Source organism: Humulus lupulus, chromosome 6 (assembly GCF_963169125.1).
Source record: "Humulus lupulus chromosome 6, drHumLupu1.1, whole genome shotgun sequence".
Classification (NCBI taxonomy): domain Eukaryota; kingdom Viridiplantae; phylum Streptophyta; class Magnoliopsida; order Rosales; family Cannabaceae; genus Humulus; species Humulus lupulus.
Genome location: NC_084798.1, coordinates 125,907,549 through 125,929,461, shown reverse-complemented (window position 1 = coordinate 125,929,461; position 21,913 = coordinate 125,907,549). Strand labels below are relative to the sequence as shown.

The 21,913-nt window shown below is 39.7% G+C and overlaps 1 protein-coding gene and 1 long non-coding RNA gene across 8 annotated transcripts; one reads left to right on the top strand and one right to left on the bottom strand.

Annotated features, from left to right (window-relative positions):
- Positions 1 to 1,181: 1,181 nt before the first annotated feature.
- Positions 1,182 to 21,325, bottom strand: LOC133782527 (uncharacterized). 4 transcript variants are annotated; one of them, XR_009870562.1, is made up of 4 exons: positions 21,021 to 21,325; positions 20,597 to 20,672; positions 18,848 to 18,952; positions 1,182 to 2,787 (listed from the first exon to the last, which is right to left on the bottom strand). It is a non-coding gene; the product is annotated as an uncharacterized LOC133782527 (long non-coding RNA). The 4 variants fall into 4 exon arrangements; XR_009870565.1 differs by having other exon boundaries at positions 18,848 to 20,672; positions 21,021 to 21,104; positions 21,199 to 21,321; XR_009870563.1 differs by having other exon boundaries at positions 18,848 to 20,672.
- On the top strand, positions 6,918 to 9,835 carry LOC133782526 (uncharacterized). 4 transcript variants are annotated; one of them, XM_062221855.1, is made up of 4 exons: positions 6,918 to 7,024; positions 7,483 to 8,235; positions 8,336 to 8,988; positions 9,070 to 9,835. In XM_062221855.1, the coding sequence occupies exons 2-4, from the start codon at positions 7,497 to 7,499 to the stop codon at positions 9,532 to 9,534; spliced, it is 1,857 nt and encodes a 618-aa protein (XP_062077839.1). In that variant the 5' UTR covers positions 6,918 to 7,024; positions 7,483 to 7,496; the 3' UTR covers positions 9,535 to 9,835. The 4 variants fall into 4 exon arrangements, with proteins under 4 accessions (XP_062077839.1, XP_062077838.1, XP_062077841.1 ...); XM_062221854.1 differs by lacking the exon at positions 6,918 to 7,024 and adding an exon at positions 7,056 to 7,109; XM_062221857.1 differs by lacking the exon at positions 6,918 to 7,024 and having other exon boundaries at positions 7,116 to 8,235; positions 8,336 to 8,497; positions 8,621 to 8,988.
- Positions 21,326 to 21,913: the final 588 nt, after the last annotated feature.

The window sequence follows — 21,913 nt, the reverse complement described above, 5'->3', positions numbered from 1 at the left end:
CATCCATAGAAATCTACCAATACTTTTCCCTCGGTTGTTGGTCGTCGACCATCGGCTATGGTTGCTAATTGCATTCGACAATGAAGTCAGCGAGGGCATGTCCCTTTATTGTCATCCTTGGTTGATAGGCGTTCTCAAACTTTCCTAACTCAATGGCCCATTGTAACAAGCGACCTGAGGCATCATGTCGCTCCAAGACTTGTCGGAGGGGTTGGTCCACCAATGCCTTGATCGGATGAGCTTGGAAAGATGGTTGCAGTTTCTGGGATGCTAGCACCAAACAGTAAGTGAGCTTTTCCATTTGGGGGTATCGCGTCTCGATGTCTATCAGTCATTTGCTGACATAATAGACGAGGTGTTGTACATTACCCTCCTCTCAAGCTAATGTCACACTCAATGCATGGTCAGAGACAGCTAGATACACGTACAAGTCCTCATCATTCCTCTGTCCATTCAAATTTCTTACTTCCCCTAAAAAGGTTGAAGAATGGAATGCATTTATCAGTGCACTTTGAAATGAAGCAATTGAGGGTAGCAACCCTCCTGATCAGGCTTTGTGCATCTTTGGTTTGCTTAGGAGACTCCATATTGGTGAGTGTTTTGATCTTGTCGGGTTTCGCTTCGTTTCCTCTAGAACTAACGATGTACCCCAAGAACTTTCCAAAAGCGACCGCGAATGAACACTTCTACGGGTTCAGCTTCATGTTGTACCAGCGTAGAATGGCGAAAGCCTCTTCTAGATCAGCAATGTGCCCCTCAGCCTCCTTGGATTTTACTAGCATATCATCGACATAATCCTCCATGTTCCTTCCGATTTGTACCTTGAACATCTTGTTCACTAGTCGCTGGTAGGTGGCTCCGAAATTCTTTAGGTCGAAGGGCATGATCCTATAGCAATACAGAACCATGTTCGTCATGAACGACGTATGTCTTAGTCTGGGGGATGCATCACTATCTGGTTGTACCCAGAGTAAGCATCCACGAATGGTAGCAGCTCATGTCCGGAGCTGAAACAACGAGTTGATCAATCCAAGGAAGTGGAAAGCTGTAACGCCCTAAATAACCAAGACCGTTACATTGTGTGTTTATAAAGGTGCAAGACTTGCTAATCAAGTCATTTAGTTGAAAATATGTCACTAAAAATCATTCTTGAACTAGGGTTAAAAGATTTTGGTCATAAAAGATAAATTTCATTTAAAAAAGCATTTGATACACAGGATCCCAAAAAAAAAGGTTAAATAACCGTTTACAAAATTTCCAAAGGTTATGTACAACCACAAGCCACTCTAATGGCAAAATAGGAATTTTGGGGTCTCCTGTCACTATACCATCCCTCGATCGTGGCGGCCGAGCAGCCGACTATGTACATTCTGCCCCCAGAGCTCTCCAAATCAGGGTTGGCCCAGATTACCCTTGCCTTTACATGCACCACGTAGCACCCGTGAGACAAGGCCCATCAAGAAAACCATATACAAAGCATAACCAATAATAATAATCAAATAATTCACACATCATTAATCAAATACTCAACAAACCACATCGTTCACATAATCAGTGATATCAACCGACAAATCAACAATCTATTATCCAGGTAATTAACATGCTATACTCATCATATTAACCATAGTAAACATATCATACAATGTCCAGGGTCAGCGCCCTTAGGCCGCACCCTCTGTTTAACCCACTGACTCTGGCTCACTTAGGCCAAGCTCAATGATTATATAATTAACCTCAGCTACCAGTGGCCGAGCCGCATTCTGTGCGCAAATATTAATTCAAGCACGCTTAGGTCATTTATTTCATGCTCACATGGCATAATACCATCATACAAGTATAGGGAACTCGTAGTCCCAACATAGCCACACAATTGGGTGCAGTTTTCTTACCTTTGATTCCAAGCGGAGAAGGTGAGCTAGTTCCGAGCACGATCCCTAGCCTCGAGCCTTGGCAACAAACCTAGTCACAAGAGTAATTGATATCTATCAAATTCCGATTAGAAATAAAATACCTAGTGAACAAAACTAGCCTTCGGGACCTCAATTTCTACTAAACCGGGTAGTAGAAATTGTCCCAAGCCCCTATGTTTGAACCCTCGAGCCCTAACAACACTAAGAACTCCTCTAAGCATAAAACTCCTGGGCGGGTCGCGACTTGGCTCGGCAAGTCGCAACTTGCCCCAAGTCAGAGAGCAACCTCCCAAGCAAAAAGGGGAGGCGGGTCGCGACTTGGCCAAGCAAGTCGCGGCACGCCCCCAAGTCAGAGAGCTCCCACGGCCATAAGGGCCACATGCACCGCGGCGCCCCCAGGCTGGGTCGTGGCGCACCCTGCGAACCCAGAGAAAACCTGGGTTTTCTCCTCCTTCTCCCAGCCAAGAACACCTAAGTTATACCCATAATTTTCCCCATCTATTCAACACTAAACCAACTACTAACTCAACATCTTAATCCATATGCTTTAAACATAAATCTCCTAAACAATTGTACCAGAAACAATACCCCCAATTCAGTAGAATTCACCACTCAACACTCAGCCAATTTAATACCCAAAACTCATTCCAATCAACGCATTCATATATCCAAAATTCCTCAACATAAACCTAGTCAAATTCAGAGATGAAAGCCCAGAATTTTACCTAAAATTTATCTGACCTTTCCTCTGAATTTCCAGCTCCAACACCCAGCTTAATTCCCTTCAAATCCCAACTGAATTCTTCCTCAAATTCCTCTAAGTTCCCCAACCCAAGCTTAGCTCAAGCCCTCACCTTGAAGAAAAGCTTCAATATCACTACAAGAAAAAACAGTATTCATAACACTTAAAAACTGCTAACCGGAAGTATTCATAACACTTCTCAAGACACTAACATAGCCCTGTTATTATAAGTCCCGTCTTTTCTATAACAGTTTTTGAATGTTATGTTCGATGTTATCTTAAAGTATCAAATAACAAATTTTTAGTTGCTATCATATTAAAATAATAACGTTTAGTTAGAGTAATTGGTTATAAATTTAAAGTTTAATCTTAAACTTTTTGCATAACACTTTTCAACTGTTATAATTGATTATTTTGATAGCGTTTTTAGTTTGTTATATTATATAAATCATAACGTTTTGTTACACTTATAATATGTATCCAAGACAACCATAAATACCATATTAAAAGTCCAGTAATAAAATTTTGTTATTTTAGTCTAGATAATAGATTTTTAATTTTGTTGTGTAAGGATAATTATAAGTTTTCTTTTAAATTAAAAGGTTTTTATTATCTTATTTTGATAAAAAAAATATCAAAATTAATCACATAATGTAATATTAAATAGATTGATAAACCATAAGTATTACATTAAACAAGAACTACTTCATGAGATCTTAGTTCTAACTTAAGTTTGAAAGCATACATAAAAAAGTTCTATAATCGTGAACATCTTTTACTTCAAAAATGAAAAACAAAGCCATAGCAAGATACACAAAAAGTAAACCATGAAACTTGCTCCATCCTTCAATTCATCATCCATTGTGCACATGTCTTTGTAGTGGGTCGATTTGCTTAGCTACATAAAAATTTAAATAATTAATGCTTAAACTTAAAGTTAATAGGAAACTAAAAGAGTACATAAAAAAAAAGTAACATAAGGGTAGGTATGTTAAGACATTGAAAAACATGCATCATATTTCACAACCAACTATACAAAAGTTCCTATAATCAGAGATAAAGAAAACTAACAAAATTGAAGTATTATCTTCCTTTAGAATTTACAAGCTATGAAAAAAAAAATAAGCAGTCTGAAAAATCAGCATTTCTAGTTTCTTATTTAGATAACCATTGATAAACATGACTTGTGTAGAGGTGATTTCCTACAATTGATTAGATGGGCACCAGCAACCTGTCAATAACAAAAAGAAGAGAGACGAGAGTTCAATTGGGAGCACCGGTGGGGTGTCAGCCAAAGGGACTCCGACGCTCAAGTCAGTCGGGTTGTAACGAGAGCTAATAGAAAGTAATAAAATTAAGATATAAATAGTCGAAATGATGATGGATGAAGGAGTCGTAAAATGGTCAGAGTGACGGTGGCGATGACGGAGGAGTCAAGCGACTAGGTCAGGTCCAATCAGACTGACTAATTAGTCTTGCTTGACTGGATTGCTCAGAAATAGAGTAGCCTTCGTTTCAATTAGAGAGTAAAGAAAGTTCAGTGATTATTTGATGCCTTTTCTCAACCTCTGATGGTCTTATTTATTGTCCTCCTCCTCGTTCCGTCCTCCTCCGTCTTTCTCCTTCGCTTGACTCGCTCCAAGTGGTTTTATTCCGAGATTCTTGGCGAACGTGATGGGAGCCTTGACTGTTTCAAGGTCCCTGGCTGACTGAGTGTATCCGAATTCGGGTCCGGGTATGGTTTTGGGTAATTGGATGGTACTTTGTATATGCGAGCCTATTTTACATGGGCTTTGGGCCTTCTTGGCTAGTTAGATAGCTTATTGGGCTGACTGACTGCTTGTTGGACTATTATTTTTCAAGTATACGAATTTTGTCCACTACAACTTGTATATATTATTTATGTCTTAATAATACAATTGCTTCAGTTTTATCACCTTTTTACTCTTTCTTGTTAACTAAAGTTTAGATGAGCTACATGTACCACAAGAATAAGACTACAAAAATAAGACCACAAAAACAAATCAACAAATAACAAGAACAAATAATCAGAAGTAAGAAAGATACATGGCTAATGGATTTAGAATACCATCCCTATAGGTCTATTTTGTATGAAAATCAATAGTAACTTTTAAGGAAACTTACTCAAGCAACAAATACAACCAACAAGAAATTAAAAGTCAGTACAACTCTAATTCAAAACAATCAATTTCTCACCACCATCACTACGTATCAACTAAAAAATTTAAGGAGATAACTAAGTATGTTCTCACATCAACATTAAGTTAATTCCACTCAACATAATCAATCATTGAAGCAAACTCAATCTAAAAACCTGAAGAGTTTATAGATTATATCAAACATCATATAGGAACAAATCACTGACCATTAAATAAACAGTATGAAGCCCAAACCTGTTTCGTACATATAACCCCTGAATTTCATACAAAATTCTACATCCCTAATCTTATATCAACAAGTATTAAGCACAAAAGAAGTACTCTAATTCCCTAATCTTGGATCAACAAGTATTAAGCACAAGAGAAGAGATTAAAAACTCTAACACTCCACATTAATTTTGAAACTATTAAAAAATGAACGATGAATAGTTATTATAAACAAGAGAGTATCATCAACTAATATGTAGCAGTAAAATTTCTATTTACGTACATTTCAATTCTAAAAGAATTCTAAATCCCAATTGAGTTATTTCCTCTGAGAAAATAACAATGCAAAAAAAGATAAACATTTACTAGTTAAATTTCAATGCCATAACAATCTCAAACCTATCAGCCTATTAAAAAAGAAAAAGCTAAGCAACAGTGATTTTTCCACAGAACAAACATTTAAGTTCAGAAATGAAAGAGAGAAAATCAGAGATGAAGAGAATACAACACTTACTTATAATGAGCTAAAAATAAGAGTAAGACTAACATATTCATAGTAAACCATAACATATCAATCAGCTACCACTTAACTAACTACCAACTTGCTTAATCAGCCAACTAACTAAGTTAAAGAATTTGCAATTTGGGCAAGTTTATATCATATGGTAGTAAAAGAATTTGTTATTACAATAGCTTACAATCTTCTGACAAGACTTGGGCAAGTTTATATCATTTCACCCTATGTATACTTAAACTAATTTAAAGATGAGAGAAAATCTAGGAAGGGAGTTAAGCAGACAAAAGAGTGGAGAGAGAGAGAAAATTCAAAACAAAGACAGATTATGCATAGAGAACAATTTAAACAATAAATATTTACAACAGGAGCAAAGATCAAGACTTCAAAGTCAATTTATACACTTTTTTGCATAACTCAATATGAAACAGCCACTCCTTCATAGAAAATTAGACATATTAAATGACTCAAAACACAAATTAAACAAACAATTATAATATCATTCTCTCCTGTTTAACTTAGTCCCTGTCATTGTATTATAATTTTACTTAATCAAGTTCTTCATTCCTTCATACCAAACAATAAGAGAAAGATATGTTTCTTTCTATCAATCTTTATGTTTTGGCATCATCTTCGTTTTAACATCATATTATTTTTATTGACTTACTTTCTGATTAAAATTAGCTCAATGAAAGGGCAAACTTAAATATATATATAGGTAGCGAATGAAAATAATATGAAGTCACTCAATTTCTTAATTGAATAGAGATGAAATAAAAAGCTCAACACCTTGAATTTGATCCGACTGGCTGCTTACTTTGCGGCCGAGTGATGCGCACCTACGCATCCGGCCGAGTAATGAGCACATATGCATCCGGCTGTCCGAGTGGATTGCGGATGCGCGCGGGCCTGGTTGGCCGACCGGCTGCTTGGGCCGACTGGATGCTTGGGCCGAACGGCCTTCTGGCCTAGTGGTCCACGGGGTGGCCCTGAGGCATGGCCGAGTGGGTCACATGTTGGCCGACTGAATGGGCTGCACGAGCCGAGTGTTCCTCCGGGAAGGCCGAGTGTTTCGTTGGCATGGCTGATTGCTCCCCCGAGTGCTTTACCGGGGTGGCCGAGTGCTTTGTCGGCATGGCCGAGTGCTCCTCCGGGTGGGCCGAGTGCTTCGCCTGGGTGGCCGAGTGACTCGTGTGTTTGGGCCGAGTGGTCTGCCGAGGAGGTAGTGTGTCCGGGGGAGATGGCCGAGTGGGCCTAGTGCGCTCAATGTGAATTTTCATTTGTCTCTGAGACTTTAAGTGTCCTTAGGAAGTTAAATCCTTTTTGGTAGGGCCACCTGATGGTTGACACTTGGCACTAATCGGGTGGATTTGTGTGCCTATATAAGGGTGGTTTGTTTTTACTATTGCATTCATTTGAGGAAGGCTTGGAGAGGAGGTGCAAGGTGTGGAGTAAAAGAGCTTCTCAAGAGGTAAGTTTTCTCTCATTTGTTTTCCTTTCAATGTCCTTATGCATGTTCTTTGTGTTCTTCGTGTTCTTCATGTTCTTCGTGCTAGGTTAGTTTATTCAACTGTTATTTTTGTTTGATCCTGTAGATTTTCTGTTTGCGTTTGATCTGATTGCAATGGTGGCATATGAATTTCTGTTGTTTAGGCGTATGTCTAATTCATGTGTTTCTGTTCCTTGAGCTGAGTGGTATGTCTGACTGATTAGTAGAGACTTATAGGCTGACTGCTGTTTAACTGAATACTTTGTAATCTAATTTGATATAGTAGTCTGTTTTGCCTCGTTTAATCATATGTTTTTTATGTTTGGTCCGTCTGACTGATTGATTGATGAGTCGTCCAGCGCTTCTTGATTGTGTATCGAGCTAAATATTCTTCATGTCTTTTTTGTGTTCCTTAAGGCTTAGCTGTTGTTTTGCTCTAGGTGATCAGCTCATTATGTCTACAAGTAGGTGTGATAGTCACGCTGATTCAGTCTGTCGACTGTCTTGTTCGTTTAGTGAAGAAGATTTTAGTTCTCTCTTTCAAAGTTCTGCTGAGATGGTTGATTGCAACCGAATTACAGTAGTAGAATTGGGGGGTCGTCCTTTAGGTGATGTTACTGGAAGGGGAATAGATTCTAACGAACCTATTGATGGTGGTATGCCGGGTTCTGGTAGTATGCTTAGTTCTAATCCTAGGTCTTCCATAAGTTTAGGTGAGTTGACCTATCTTCGTCGTCATTATGAGATCCCTGATACCATCAGTCTGCATGCTCCTGCTAAGGCGGAGCGGCCTGACTGGCACTTACCTGGTTGGGTGTGTCTGTATGAACTTCCCTTCAAAGAAGGGCTTCGGTTTCCCATCCCCCGATTAGTCGTTGAGTTGTGTGAGTACCACGAGATTTCGCCCGGACAACTAATGCCAAATTCATGGCGGATTTTGATGTCTCTCGAAGTCCTTTGTGAAAGGCACAAGATAACACTTGGGGTGGCTGACTTGTTGAGAGCTTACTACTTGAAGGCACACCTTAATGACAAAGGTAGGTACCAGTTAACAACTAGGGGGAAGGACCCTCCTTTAATTATTAGTTTGAAGAGTGGAGATAAGAGGTGGAAGGACCGTTACTTCTTCGTCCCTTTCGTCTCGTTGGGGTTACCTGCTGATAGTAGGATACCTTGTTCATGGTCTCCTGCATGTGAGTCTTTTATGCTTGCCTACTAATCCGTTTCCTTGCATATACATGTTGTTGTTGTTTTTATTTTATTTTGTGTGCTGATACTTCTATCATTTTGCAGGTAGGCTTCGAGTTGAGTACCTTTGGGATTCGAGGGAGTCTTCTGGTCGACTTAAGAGTATTCTTGCTATTCCTGAGGCGGAGCGTGAGTGGAGTGATTTGCTGTCTGAATCGAGTCTTCGTCAGAGTTCTTTGTGGCGCTCTGTTGAAAAACTCCCTGAAGGTATTCCTCTTCTACAGAGTCCTGATAATCCTCGTGTTGTGTTTATCAAGAGAAGTTTAGAAGTCTTGGGATATACTCCCAATTTTTTGACTGAATTGACGACAAGTGAGCGGTTGTTTGCAGACGTAGCTATGTCCCGACCCTTTACACTTCCTCTAACCGGTTCCAATGCCTTGGAACGTTTGCGTCAAGCAAAGAAATCGTCCGTTGGGAGCTCAGAAGCTGATAGAGAGGTTGTTGTGCCTCCGGCTGATCCCCCTGTTTTGACGCGGAGTCAGACGAAAAAAAAGAAGAAGGCTGTGCGGGATGATTCTTCCGACCCATTTAGCGACACCGTTGCCCTTTCGTTCCCTTCCAATGCTGCGGCCTATAGTGAGATTGGGCCTCACTTAGGAGAGATTGATAAGTTGTTGTGGCCCGAAGATGATCACAGAATGGAGCAGGTTGGTACGGATGGGTCAATTGATACCACTGTTTCTCATTTGTTCCAGGTACGAATATTTCATTTAGTTTTGTTTGTGCCGACTAGCTGATTTCTCTTGTTGTCTTACATTTTCTTTTTTATGTGTCAGGGTTTGCAAGGGGTCATTTGGCTGAAGAAGAAAATCAAGTCCTTAATGGCAACTCTAAAGGAAGTAAGGAGTCAGAGAAATGATCTTCGGGGTGAAGTTAGTCGGCTGAAAGATTCCAAGAAGGAGTCTGATCAACTCATAGCTGATTTGAAGGCTCAACTAGAATCCAAGGAAGCTGATGTCGAGAAGCTGAGAGTGACTCTTGGTCAAGTTGATGATTTGAAAGCCGAGGTTGCTTCGTTGGAGAATCGGATGTTGGTCATTGGGCTGGAGGCTGAGATCCAATGCCGTGGCGTAATGGCTAGTGAGTTTCGGGATGGTAAGGCTGATAGCTGGGATGTTCCCAAATACATTGCTGATCTTGAGGAATTGGAGAAGATGAGGGCTGAAGAGATAACCCGGGCCGAAGAGTTAGCCACTTCTTTTGGCATCATGACTACTAATGATCTGGTTGTGGATGACTGATTCCTCTTCTACTTGTGTTCATTGTCGTGGGATAACAGAGTTTGTCGGGCCTTTTCTAGTTGTAGTATGAACTTTTTCTTATGTAGTATTGTATCCTGATCTAACTGACCTAGTTTTGTTGTATTATGGCTTGTTGTAGCTTTTGTTAGTGTTGTTTAAGTTATTGTTCTGGTAGCTTTTGTAGTCCTTGTATCGGATGCTGATTGGCTGAATGACTTATGGAGTATTAGTGTCTTATTCCCCCAATCTAAGTATAAAGTGACTTAGTCAATTTATATTTAGATTTGTTATTGAACTATTCGTAGTATATATATAAAGAAAAAATGGTTGTGATAGGGGGCTGCGCTCCGTGGAGCTGCCTACATACCCTTTGCAGGGATCAAGCCCAAATGTAGTTCTGACACTTCCTGCATTATAAGTGTCAGTATGTTGCTCGAATGAAGATCTTGTGAGAATACTGATGAAAGAAAATGAAAGTAGACTGGGTTAAGTTAAGAGTGATACAGTCTCAAGTGGATAGCATTCCAGCTGTTGTTGATATCGCGTCCCTCCTTTGTTTGTAGCTTGTATGCTCCATGTCCGACTACCTTTGTGATGAGGTAGGGACCTTCCCATGTCGGGGCGAGCTTACCTGCTCCAGCTTCCTTAGTGTTCTGGAAGACTCTTCGTAGAACCCAATCTCCTACTTTGAATGTCCGAGTGCGGATGTTCTTGTTGTAATGTCTGGCTATGCTCTGTTGATAGGCTGAGACTCTTAAGAGTGCTTTGTCCCTTCTTTCGTCGATGGTGTCGAGTTCATGGCACATGTTTTCCCAATTTTCTTCGTCTGTAGTTAGCTCATATCTGGCTGTCGGAACTTCGCTCTCAGTTGGGATGACTGCCTCCATCCCGTAAGCTAATGAGAATGGTGTCTCCCCTGTCGCAGTCCTGGTTGTGGTTCGATAGGACCACAGGACTCCTGGCAACTCGTCAGCCCATCTTCCCTTAGCTTTTTCGAGGCGCTTCTTGATGTTGTTCATGATGGTCTTGTTGGATGACTCTGCCTGTCCATTTGCTTGGGGATACCTTGGTGTCGAGAAGCTGAGCTTGATGTTCCAGAACTTGCAGAAGTCTTGGAAGTCAAAACTGATGAATTGAGAACCATTGTCTGTCACAATTTCTTTTGGTACTCCGTACCTACAGATCACATTCTTCCAAATGAAACCCTTTACTTCTTTGTCTCGGACTTGGTGGAATGAGTCTGCTTCGATCCACTTGCTGAAGTAGTCGGTCACTGCAAGCATGTACATTTTCTGTCCTGGTGCGGTTGGAAGCTTGCCTACTATATCCATCCCCCATTTCATGAATGGCCAAGGGGACGTGATTGAGATGAGACGCTCCGGAGGTTGGTGGGATATCTGAGCGAACCGTTGGCATTTGTCGCATCGTCTGGCATAGTCAGAGGCATCAGCTCGCATGGTTGGCCAGTAGTAGCCTTGTGTTAGGGCACGGTGCGCCAAGCTTCGTCCTCCAGAGTGGTTGCCGCACTCTCCTTCATGCAACTCAGCCAGTACGTATTTGGCCTCTGCAGGGTTAATGCATTTCAAATATGGACCAGAAAATGAACGTTTATATAGTTTACCTTGTATAATAGTGAAGCGGGCTGACTGAGCCTTGACCCGACGTGCTTCGTTCTTATCTTCGGGAAGTATGTCATGTTCTAAGTACTCGACTATTGAAGTCATCCATGTTCGGTTGTTGGAGATGTCATTAACTTGCTCTTCTTCATCTTTCCAGACAGCTGGCCATTGGAGATATACTACAGGTATTGTCTTGGGGTCGGTTGTCTGGATGGAGGATCCAAGGTTTGCTAATGCATCTGCATGGCTGTTCTCCCCTCTTGGTACTTGGTTGATAGTGAACTCGTCGAAGACTGACTGCAACTCTTTAGTCTTGTTGAGGTAGGCAGTCATCTTGTTATCCCGGGCCTGGTAGCTACCTTGCATTTGGTTGACTACCAATTGAGAATCACTGAAGACCACGATCTTTTTTATTCCCATGTCTTTGGCTAGTCCGAGTCCTGCTATCATTGCTTCGTATTCAACTTCATTGTTGGTAGCTTTGAACCCGCATCGGACTGCTTGTTCGATTATGTCACCTTGGGGTGAAGTCAGGACGAGTCCGAGTCCACTTCCTCTGGTGTTACTTGAGCCGTCTACTTGCAACTTCCAGATTCCGACTGATTGTCCCTCGGTCAGACAACAAAGTTCTTTTTCTGCCTGCACATGCATGTTAGGTGTAAAATCTGCAATGAAATCAGCTAATACCTGAGATTTGAGGGAAGTTCGTGGCTTGTATGTTACTTCGTACTCGCTGAGCTCTACCGCCCACTTGGTAAGTCTGCCTGACAATTCTGGTTTATGGAGGATTGTTTTGAGTGGGAAGGTGGTCAAGACCGTTATTGGATGGCACTGGAAGTATGGGCGTAGCTTCCTTGCTGCGTGGATGAGTGCTAGTGCAAGCTTCTCCAGCTGGCTATATCGGGTTTCTGCATTAAGCAAAGCTTTGCTTACATAGTAGACTGGAGACTGCTTGCCTTCCTCTTCCCGGACTAGGACTGCGCTAACTGCCGTCTCGGATACTGCTAGATAGATGAATAATGTCTCATTGTCTTTTGGCTTTGAGAGGAGAGGCGGGCTGGTCAGGTACTGTTTTAGCTGGCCCAGTGCCTCTTCGCATTCAGCTGTCCACTCGAAGGTTTTTGATTTCCTTAGCGTGTTGAAGAAGTGGTGACATCGTTCTGAAGACTTTGAGATGAATCGGCTGAGTGCTGCAATGCGTCCAGTTAGTTTCTGTACGTCTTTTATGCACGTTGGGGAAAGAATCCTTTGGATTGACTCTATCTGTGCTGGGTTTGCCTCGATTCCCCTTTGGGTTACAAGGTACCCAAGGAACTTTCCTGCAGTCACACCAAAAGAACATTTAGTTGGATTCAGTTTCATATTATATTTCCTGAGAATGTCAAAAGATTGTTTTAAATGGTTGATATGGTCCTCTGCAATGAGGGATTTGACGAGCATGTCGTCAATGTAGACTTCCATCGTCTTCCCCAGTAATCCGGCAAACATCTTGTTGACTAGTCTCTGATATGTTGCTCCTGCGTTCTTCAATCCGAATGGCATGACCTTGTAGCAGAATATGCCTAAGTTGGTCATGAAGGCTGTCTTTTCCTGGTCGTCTGGATGCATCAGGATCTGGTTGTATCCTGAGTATGCGTCCATGAAGCTTAGGAGTTCATGACCGGCTGTGGCGTCTACTAGCATGTCTATGTGCGGTAATGGGAACGAGTCTTTTGGACACGCCTTGTTGAGGTCTGTGAAGTCAATGCAAACTCGCCATTTGCCATTCTTTTTTTTCACAATGACTACGTTAGCCAACCAGTCGGGATAATGCACCTCCCTCACGAACCCATTATCAATAAGCTTTTGAACTTCTTCGTTAATGGCTTTGTTCCTTTCAGGGGCAAATTTTCTTCTTTTTTGCTTCCTTGGTGGGTAGTCTGGATCAACCTGCAATTTATGGACAATTATTTTGGGGTCAATTCCAGTCATGTCCGCATGGGACCAAGCAAAACAATCATAATGGGCAGATAAAAAGTCAATGAGCTTAGTTCTGATGTCAGGATCCAATCGTGATCCGATTTGGACTTTGTGATCTGGAAAGTCCGGATGTATCTGGACTTCGTCCAACTCCTCCATGTCTGGTTGGTTCAACTGGGAGTCAGTCAGTCTGTCTTCCTGTAATTGCTATAACTGAGCGGGTTTGGGTTTCATGGTAGTCTGGTAACACGCTCTCGAATCTTTCTGTTGGCCTTTAATTTCTTTTACTCCCCACTTAGTTGGGAACCTTAAAACTTGGTGGTATGTTGAAGGGACTGCCTCCATTTCATGTATCCATGGTCGTCCCAGTATCACGTTGTAAGCAGACGGAGAGTCTACTACCAGGAATCTTGTGCATAGATTGACTCCTTCGGCATAGACAGGTAGCTCGATCTCTCCTAGTGTGTTCTTTTGTTCTCCACTGAAACCGATGAGGATTGTAGTCTTCTTTATAATCTTTGATTCATCTATCCCCATTTCCCTGAGAGCACTTAAAAATAAAATGTTAGCTGAACTACCATTATCAATAAGTATACGTTTAGTAAGACAATTAGCAATGTAAAGTGCAATGACAAGAGCATCATGATGTGGGTTGAGGAGTCTGGTTGACTCTGTTGTTGAGAAACTGATGGTTTGAGCTGGTAGGTTGATGGTATTCTTCTCTGTCTCGTCGGACTCTCCTTTGACCCAGTTGGTCTGCCTGGCATGTCTTTTGGCTGCTGAATGGGTGACTCCGCTTACCTCAGAGCCACCAGTTATTACGTTCACCGTCCGTTCATGAGTAGGTGGTTTCGGCGGGGTTACTTCTCTTCGGACGACTGACCTGTCTGCCTCCTGCTGGAATGTTCTTTTGCCTTTGTCTGTAAGTAAGTCAGTCAGGTGACCACGCTTTAACAGGTTGGATACTTCGAGTTTTAAGGCAATGCACTCATCCGTTCGGTGACCGTGGTCATTGTGGAATTCACACCATTTTGCTTTGTCTCGCTGGTCAGACGGAGTCCTCATCCTTTCCGGCCATTTCACTTTGTCTCCGAGTCCTTTCAGTACGCCAACGACTTCAGCTGGTGAAATTGAAAGATTGTATTCTGGTATCTTTGGTCCATCTCGCAGACGTGTCTCGGACGACCGGTTGTACTCCCTCCTTCTGTTCTCTGATCTGTTGGGATACGGGTATGGCTCGGATCGTCTATCACTCTGCCGTCTGCCTGCCCTCGAGTCTCTTCGAGTGTCTTTCCTCGGAGAAGAGTGATAATAGTTAACTTCATCCTCCTCCCACTTGATCTGTGCCCAGGCTTTGGCGAGAACATCTTCCATCGTCTTGCAAGGATACTTGGTAAGTTCTTTGTATAGGTCTGAGTCGTACCGGAGTCCCTTGCGGAAGGCTGAGATGGCTGTGTCCTGATTACAATGGGTTATAGAAACCTTTTCTTTGTTGAAGCGGCCTACGTACTCTCGTAAAGGCTCACCCCGTCGTTGAACTATGATGTAGAGGTCTTCTGCAGACTTTTCAAGTTTCCTGCTACTAGCAAACTGCTCAACAAAAGTGTCAGTCAATTGTGCAAAAGTAGAAATAGAATTATTAGGTAAATTAGTATACCACTGGAGGGCTGGTCCAATCAGACTAGAACCAAACCCCTTACACATGCATGCTTCCCTCATATCACGTGGGATGGCAACGGTGAACATCCTCTGCCTATACTGTGCGATGTGATCATCCGGGTCAGACGTCCCGTCAAACATCTTCATATTTGGGAAGTTGAACTTCTTTGGCATTTCCACTAGTGCAATGTCGTCTACGAATGGAGAGTCCGCATAACAGCTTGCTGCACTCTTCTTAATCGGAGCCGGCATCCCAGGAATCCGTTGAATGAGCGCCTCCATCTCAGCTAACTTTCGAGCCAACTCAGGATCTTGGATTGGAAATGAGCTTGTGGTTGCTCGGCGGATTGGCTCGCTCAAGACTGGGTGATTAAATCCGATTGCCTGTTGCTCAGGTATATTCTGACCAGCTCCAATGATGATCTGGCTGGCTCCAATGGTAGGCTGACTAGCACTTGGAACCTGCTGCTGTCCGGGTCCAGTGACTGGCTGACTGGCTCCTGGAATCTGTTGCTGTCCGGGTCCAGTGGCTGGCTGACTGGCTCCTGGAATCTGTTGCTGTCCAGCTGCACCGGCTGGCTGACTGGCTCCTGGAATCTGTTGCTGTCCAGCTGCACCGGCTGGCTGGCTGATTCCCGGAATCTGCTGTGATCCGGGCGCAGATGAATGTCCATGTTCAGCCATGGTTACCTGTTCGCCTGTATTGACAACATAATTTTGAATGTTAGACATGGTGGGTGGAGTTTGATAATTCCTTACCGAGGGTGATGGAACTGTCTGATTCGGTCCATCACTGTTAGAGATAGGAGTGAGGTCTCCCAGAGGTTGCATAAGGCTGACTGGGCCTCGGAAGCGGGATGGCTGAGCCTCGGTGGCTTGAGAGGACATGGCCTCCATTCGTACGAGCAGGTCAGCATTTTCAGTTTCGAGCCTCCTCATTTTCTCGCGTTCTTCATTCATCTGGGCAGTAAGAGCAGCGAGTTGAGCAGACAGATCGGGTGTCTCAGTCACGTCTGACATGGCTCTCAAGTGAACTTTTTGATCTCTTTGTTGATCGTTTGATTGCTAGGGCCCCACGGTGGGCGCCAAATTGTAGAGGTGATTTCCTACAATTGATTAGATGGGCACCAGCAACCTGTCAATAACAAAAAGAAGAGAGACGAGAGTTCAATTGGGAGCACCGGTGGGGTGTCAGCCAAAGGGACTCCGACGCTCAAGTCAGTCGGGTTGTAACGAGAGCTAATAGAAAGTAATAAAATTAAGATATAAATAGTCGAAATGATGATGGATGAAGGAGTCGTAAAATGGTCAGAGTGACGGTGGCGATGACGGAGGAGTCAAGCGACTAGGTCAGGTCCAATCAGACTGACTAATTAGTCTTGCTTGACTGGATTGCTCAGAAATAGAGTAGCCTTCGTTTCAATTAGAGAGTAAAGAAAGTTCAGTGATTATTTGATGCCTTTTCTCAACCTCTGATGGTCTTATTTATTGTCCTCCTCCTCGTTCCGTCCTCCTCCGTCTTTCTCCTTCGCTTGACTCGCTCCAAGTGGTTTTATTCCGAGATTCTTGGCGAACGTGATGGGAGCCTTGACTGTTTCAAGGTCCCTGGCTGACTGAGTGTATCCGAATTCGGGTCCGGGTATGGTTTTGGGTAATTGGATGGTACTTTGTATATGCGAGCCTATTTTACATGGGCTTTGGGCCTTCTTGGCTAGTTAGATAGCTTATTGGGCTGACTGACTGCTTGTTGGACTATTATTTTTCAAGTATACGAATTTTGTCCACTACAACTTGTATATATTATTTATGTCTTAATAATACAATTGCTTCAGTTTTATCACCTTTTTACTCTTTCTTGTTAACTAAAGTTTAGATGAGCTACATGTACCACAAGAATAAGACTACAAAAATAAGACCACAAAAACAAATCAACAAATAACAAGAACAAATAATCAGAAGTAAGAAAGATACATGGCTAATGGATTTAGAATACCATCCCTATAGGTCTATTTTGTATGAAAATCAATAGTAACTTTTAAGGAAACTTACTCAAGCAACAAATACAACCAACAAGAAATTAAAAGTCAGTACAACTCTAATTCAAAACAATCAATTTCTCACCACCATCACTACGTATCAACTAAAAAATTTAAGGAGATAACTAAGTATGTTCTCACATCAACATTAAGTTAATTCCACTCAACATAATCAATCATTGAAGCAAACTCAATCTAAAAACCTGAAGAGTTTATAGATTATATCAAACATCATATAGGAACAAATCACTGACCATTAAATAAACAGTATGAAGCCCAAACCTGTTTCGTACATATAACCCCTGAATTTCATACAAAATTCTACATCCCTAATCTTATATCAACAAGTATTAAGCACAAAAGAAGTACTCTAATTCCCTAATCTTGGATCAACAAGTATTAAGCACAAGAGAAGAGATTAAAAACTCTAACACTCCACATTAATTTTGAAACTATTAAAAAATGAACGATGAATAGTTATTATAAACAAGAGAGTATCATCAACTAATATGTAGCAGTAAAATTTCTATTTACGTACATTTCAATTCTAAAAGAATTCTAAATCCCAATTGAGTTATTTCCTCTGAGAAAATAACAATGCAAAAAAAGATAAACATTTACTAGTTAAATTTCAATGCCATAACAATCTCAAACCTATCAGCCTATTAAAAAAGAAAAAGCTAAGCAACAGTGATTTTTCCACAGAACAAACATTTAAGTTCAGAAATGAAAGAGAGAAAATCAGAGATGAAGAGAATACAACACTTACTTATAATGAGCTAAAAATAAGAGTAAGACTAACATATTCATAGTAAACCATAACATATCAATCAGCTACCACTTAACTAACTACCAACTTGCTTAATCAGCCAACTAACTAAGTTAAAGAATTTGCAATTTGGGCAAGTTTATATCATATGGTAGTAAAAGAATTTGTTATTACAATAGCTTACAATCTTCTGACAAGACTTGGGCAAGTTTATATCATTTCACCCTATGTATACTTAAACTAATTTAAAGATGAGAGAAAATCTAGGAAGGGAGTTAAGCAGACAAAAGAGTGGAGAGAGAGAGAAAATTCAAAACAAAGACAGATTATGCATAGAGAACAATTTAAACAATAAATATTTACAACAGGAGCAAAGATCAAGACTTCAAAGTCAATTTATACACTTTTTTGCATAACTCAATATGAAACAGCCACTCCTTCATAGAAAATTAGACATATTAAATGACTCAAAACACAAATTAAACAAACAATTATAATATCATTCTCTCCTGTTTAACTTAGTCCCTGTCATTGTATTATAATTTTACTTAATCAAGTTCTTCATTCCTTCATACCAAACAATAAGAGAAAGATATGTTTCTTTCTATCAATCTTTATGTTTTGGCATCATCTTCGTTTTAACATCATATTATTTTTATTGACTTACTTTCTGATTAAAATTAGCTCAATGAAAGGGCAAACTTAAATATATATATAGGTAGCGAATGAAAATAATATGAAGTCACTCAATTTCTTAATTGAATAGAGATGAAATAAAAAGCTCAACACCTTGAATTTGATCCAGACTAAGTGGAATTAAAATTAAAATTAGCTCAATGAAAGGGCAAACTTAAGTACCCCTGTACCAATATCAATGGTTTTATAGTTATTATGTGAAGAAAAAGTTATTTCTCAACCAGTGTAGTTCAAAGGAAAGACACCATGACTAGTACTAGTAGTTACACATATATACATATATACATAGTTACACATAATGGTATCAAAATAGAGAATAGGTAAAGTTAAACATATATACATAAATACACAAACACAAAATACACACATAAAATAAAAGCCAGATTCCCTGTCTGTTTTGGTCTGTTTTGATGGAGTTTTCCTTCTTTACTTGTATTTTTCTTAAGTAATAATACAAGTAGTTTTGTTTCAAAAAAAAAATTATGTTGCACCAATTTGTAAACAATATATTCTGGAGATCATCTGAAACTCAATTAAAAAAATGTATATGACATAGTATTTTTTTAGCGACTAACCATTTCAATGTCAGAAAAATCTGGGCTGCCCAGTGTTAGGCTCCTGAAATTCTCCTCACACCAATGCTCCACATACATCACAGAAGTGAAGTAGGAGCCACAAATCTATACACACACGTTAATGAAATTAACACATGCCTACAACCAAACAAGGTCAAAAGGCCACCAGAAGTACAGGAAGAAAAATTTAAGAAGAGTATGAAAGCATCAAAACTCACAACTGCGGACTTTGCAACTGCAAGATAATCAATAGAAATCCAAAACACATGGGAACATAAACTTGTCAGAAAATGAGAAAGAAAGCAACAAAGTATCAAACAAAATGAAGATTCAAACAAAGCTTGGGAACAAGGAAATTGTTAAAGTAATTGGACCTATGTAATTGTGGCATGATTAAATTACCAAATTTTTTAAAAAAATAGACCAACAGTAGCAACAAAATAGACCAATAGTAGCAGTAAAAAAACAACACAAACCAGTAACAAAATACATCAAAGCAATAGCTAAATACATATTCTATGCCATTAAACCAGTAGCAAAATGCACCAAAGATGTTAAATAAAAAAATAAAAAACAGTCGAAAGAAAAAAATAGAAGGAAATGAAAAAACAGAGGAAAGGGAAAATGGAGCTTTGAAAGAAAAATCTGAATAAATCAAAAAAGCAAAACAAAAAGTTAAAGATACAAACAAACAAAATACTAACACTAATACATAACTAAGGCTCAAAGCAAATGATTTACCCAATCTAATTTTTAGGGTTAAATCTTTTGAGTTGCAGAAAAGGAACAAGTGATGAGAGAAATCATGGGTACTTATGTAAGCTACTAAGCTTAAATATCTACACTAGCGGCAATTTATTGTTTCAACAATTTACTAGTTGCTTCATTAACATAGATATGAATATAGTAGACAATTTTGTAGAGAGAGCTATACAAAGAAAATGCCAAGTTTGAAAATTTTCTACCAAAGTGAGCAACGAGCAGCTTCCATTTCATTTATCTAACCATCTATTTCGCATGAATTAATACACAAATGGGTGAGAAATACAGTTTTTTCCTACTATGATAACCATTAACAGCCATAAAATATGATTTATTGAAAATAATTAGCTTGGCAACAAGAAAATGAAGAAATACTCAAAGAAACAAAGAAGCGAAATATATAATTTCAAGACTAAATTAAAAGCATATACATATTTACAAATAACAAGTCAGCTTATTTGAGAAATATACTATTCTACAAACAACACAAGCTTTTAATTCCAAATGAAGACAATGATATATCATATCATCTATCGTTTATCTAAACAATAGTTTTCTTAGTGTCAAAATCACCTTAGCATAAGAACTAATAAAATGATAACTTGGTCGTAATTCCTAGATGATAACTTATCATCTTTTATAACCTTTTACTCTCATTTCATCTCACTATATTAATCATTGTTTCTCATAATGAAATAATTAAAAATCTAATAAAAAACAATATGTTTGAAATATATATATATATATAAACATTCACATCCCCAACTCATATTAATTAACCCTTTTAGTTCTAAATTTCTTAGCATACTGCACCATCCAATTCTTTTCTCCAACTTCCACATGTTCAACTGCATCAACATTTTCTTCTTTTTCTGCATCTTTAATAATCTCTATACTGTTCTATTTCTCCACATATTCAAAATGTTAAAAATGAATCCAGAAACTAAAATAATTGTTTCAAACTGAGTCGTAAAAACAAATTGATACCTAGGATCCTTTCCGCCATTTCTTCATTGGTATTTTTGGTGCCATTTTCGAATTGTATCATCAAGATTTTGACCACCTAAAAGTATATTATGAGAGCAGAGTTTTCTTCAGCAAACTTGAAGATAAAAGAGGATTAATCCAAGATGTCTTCCTAATTCCAAATTATAAAAGAGGAAGTACTACATTTGGATATAATTCAATAAAATGCAGGTGCACTAAACATAAAAATAACAGAAAGATTTAAACCAAAAAAGGCAAAATAAAATATGAAAGATATATAAAATTAATCTACAATTATAAAAATGTATATATGGTTTATTATTATTATCAAAACAGAAGTGTCAATACATAGTACAGAATATGCAAGGAAATTAATCAATCTCAGTGATCATGATTTTTAAAGGAAATAGTGCAATGAATTAACCTTTGTATCTTCAACACAATATCATTTTCTAGATCTTTACAATTATGAAACGCCTCCTTCAGCTTCACTAAAGATTCAATCTCACTTCCAATAACATGGCAAAAAGCTATCAGGAACCACCTCCAATTTGAAATAGCATAAACTGTTGCAAAGAACAAAAAAAACAATGGTAGTATACTTTCTTTTATGTTTTCAAATGCTGATCTCGCTGGCGAAGTGCATCAGGATGATGATCACCTGAATAAAGTGAAGCACCCCTGCAACAAAACAACCTAGAAAATATCATTGAATTTTATTATGCAGGGACAGACCTAGTAAATAGTGTGGGACTGAAGCTCCCCCTTTCCCTCCTCAACTTTTATGTAGAACTGGAAATGAATATACGAAATTAAGCCATGATTAAAATATGTAAAGAATTGTCTTCCCTCGCCAACATACTTGAATGTAGCTAGATTCATAGAATAACAACAAAATCTAAATAATAATTAAGATACAAAAATGGCCACCATATCGAAGGCCCACATCTAGGAGGATCGTCCCGGAATGATCAGAATAGATACCTTAGTGAGCTCAATCACAACCATGAGGTGTGCACATTGGTCCAGACTCCGACCCAATGCCCAAGACTGATGAACCTACCCATAACGTTCACAGAGGAAGATGCCTGGAACGTTCATTTCCCGCATCACGACCCCTTGGTCATTGATGCCCAAATCGCCAATAAACGAGTATCTCGAGTGTTGGTGGACAAAGGAAGTTCTGTCAATGTCCTATTCAAGCTGGCCTTCACAGTGATTGGGCTAACAAAGGCAGACCTAGCCTCCTGCCCTCCGCAAATCTATGGCTTCAATGGGGATTTGTTGCTCCCGATGGGCAAGATTCAACTCCCTGTG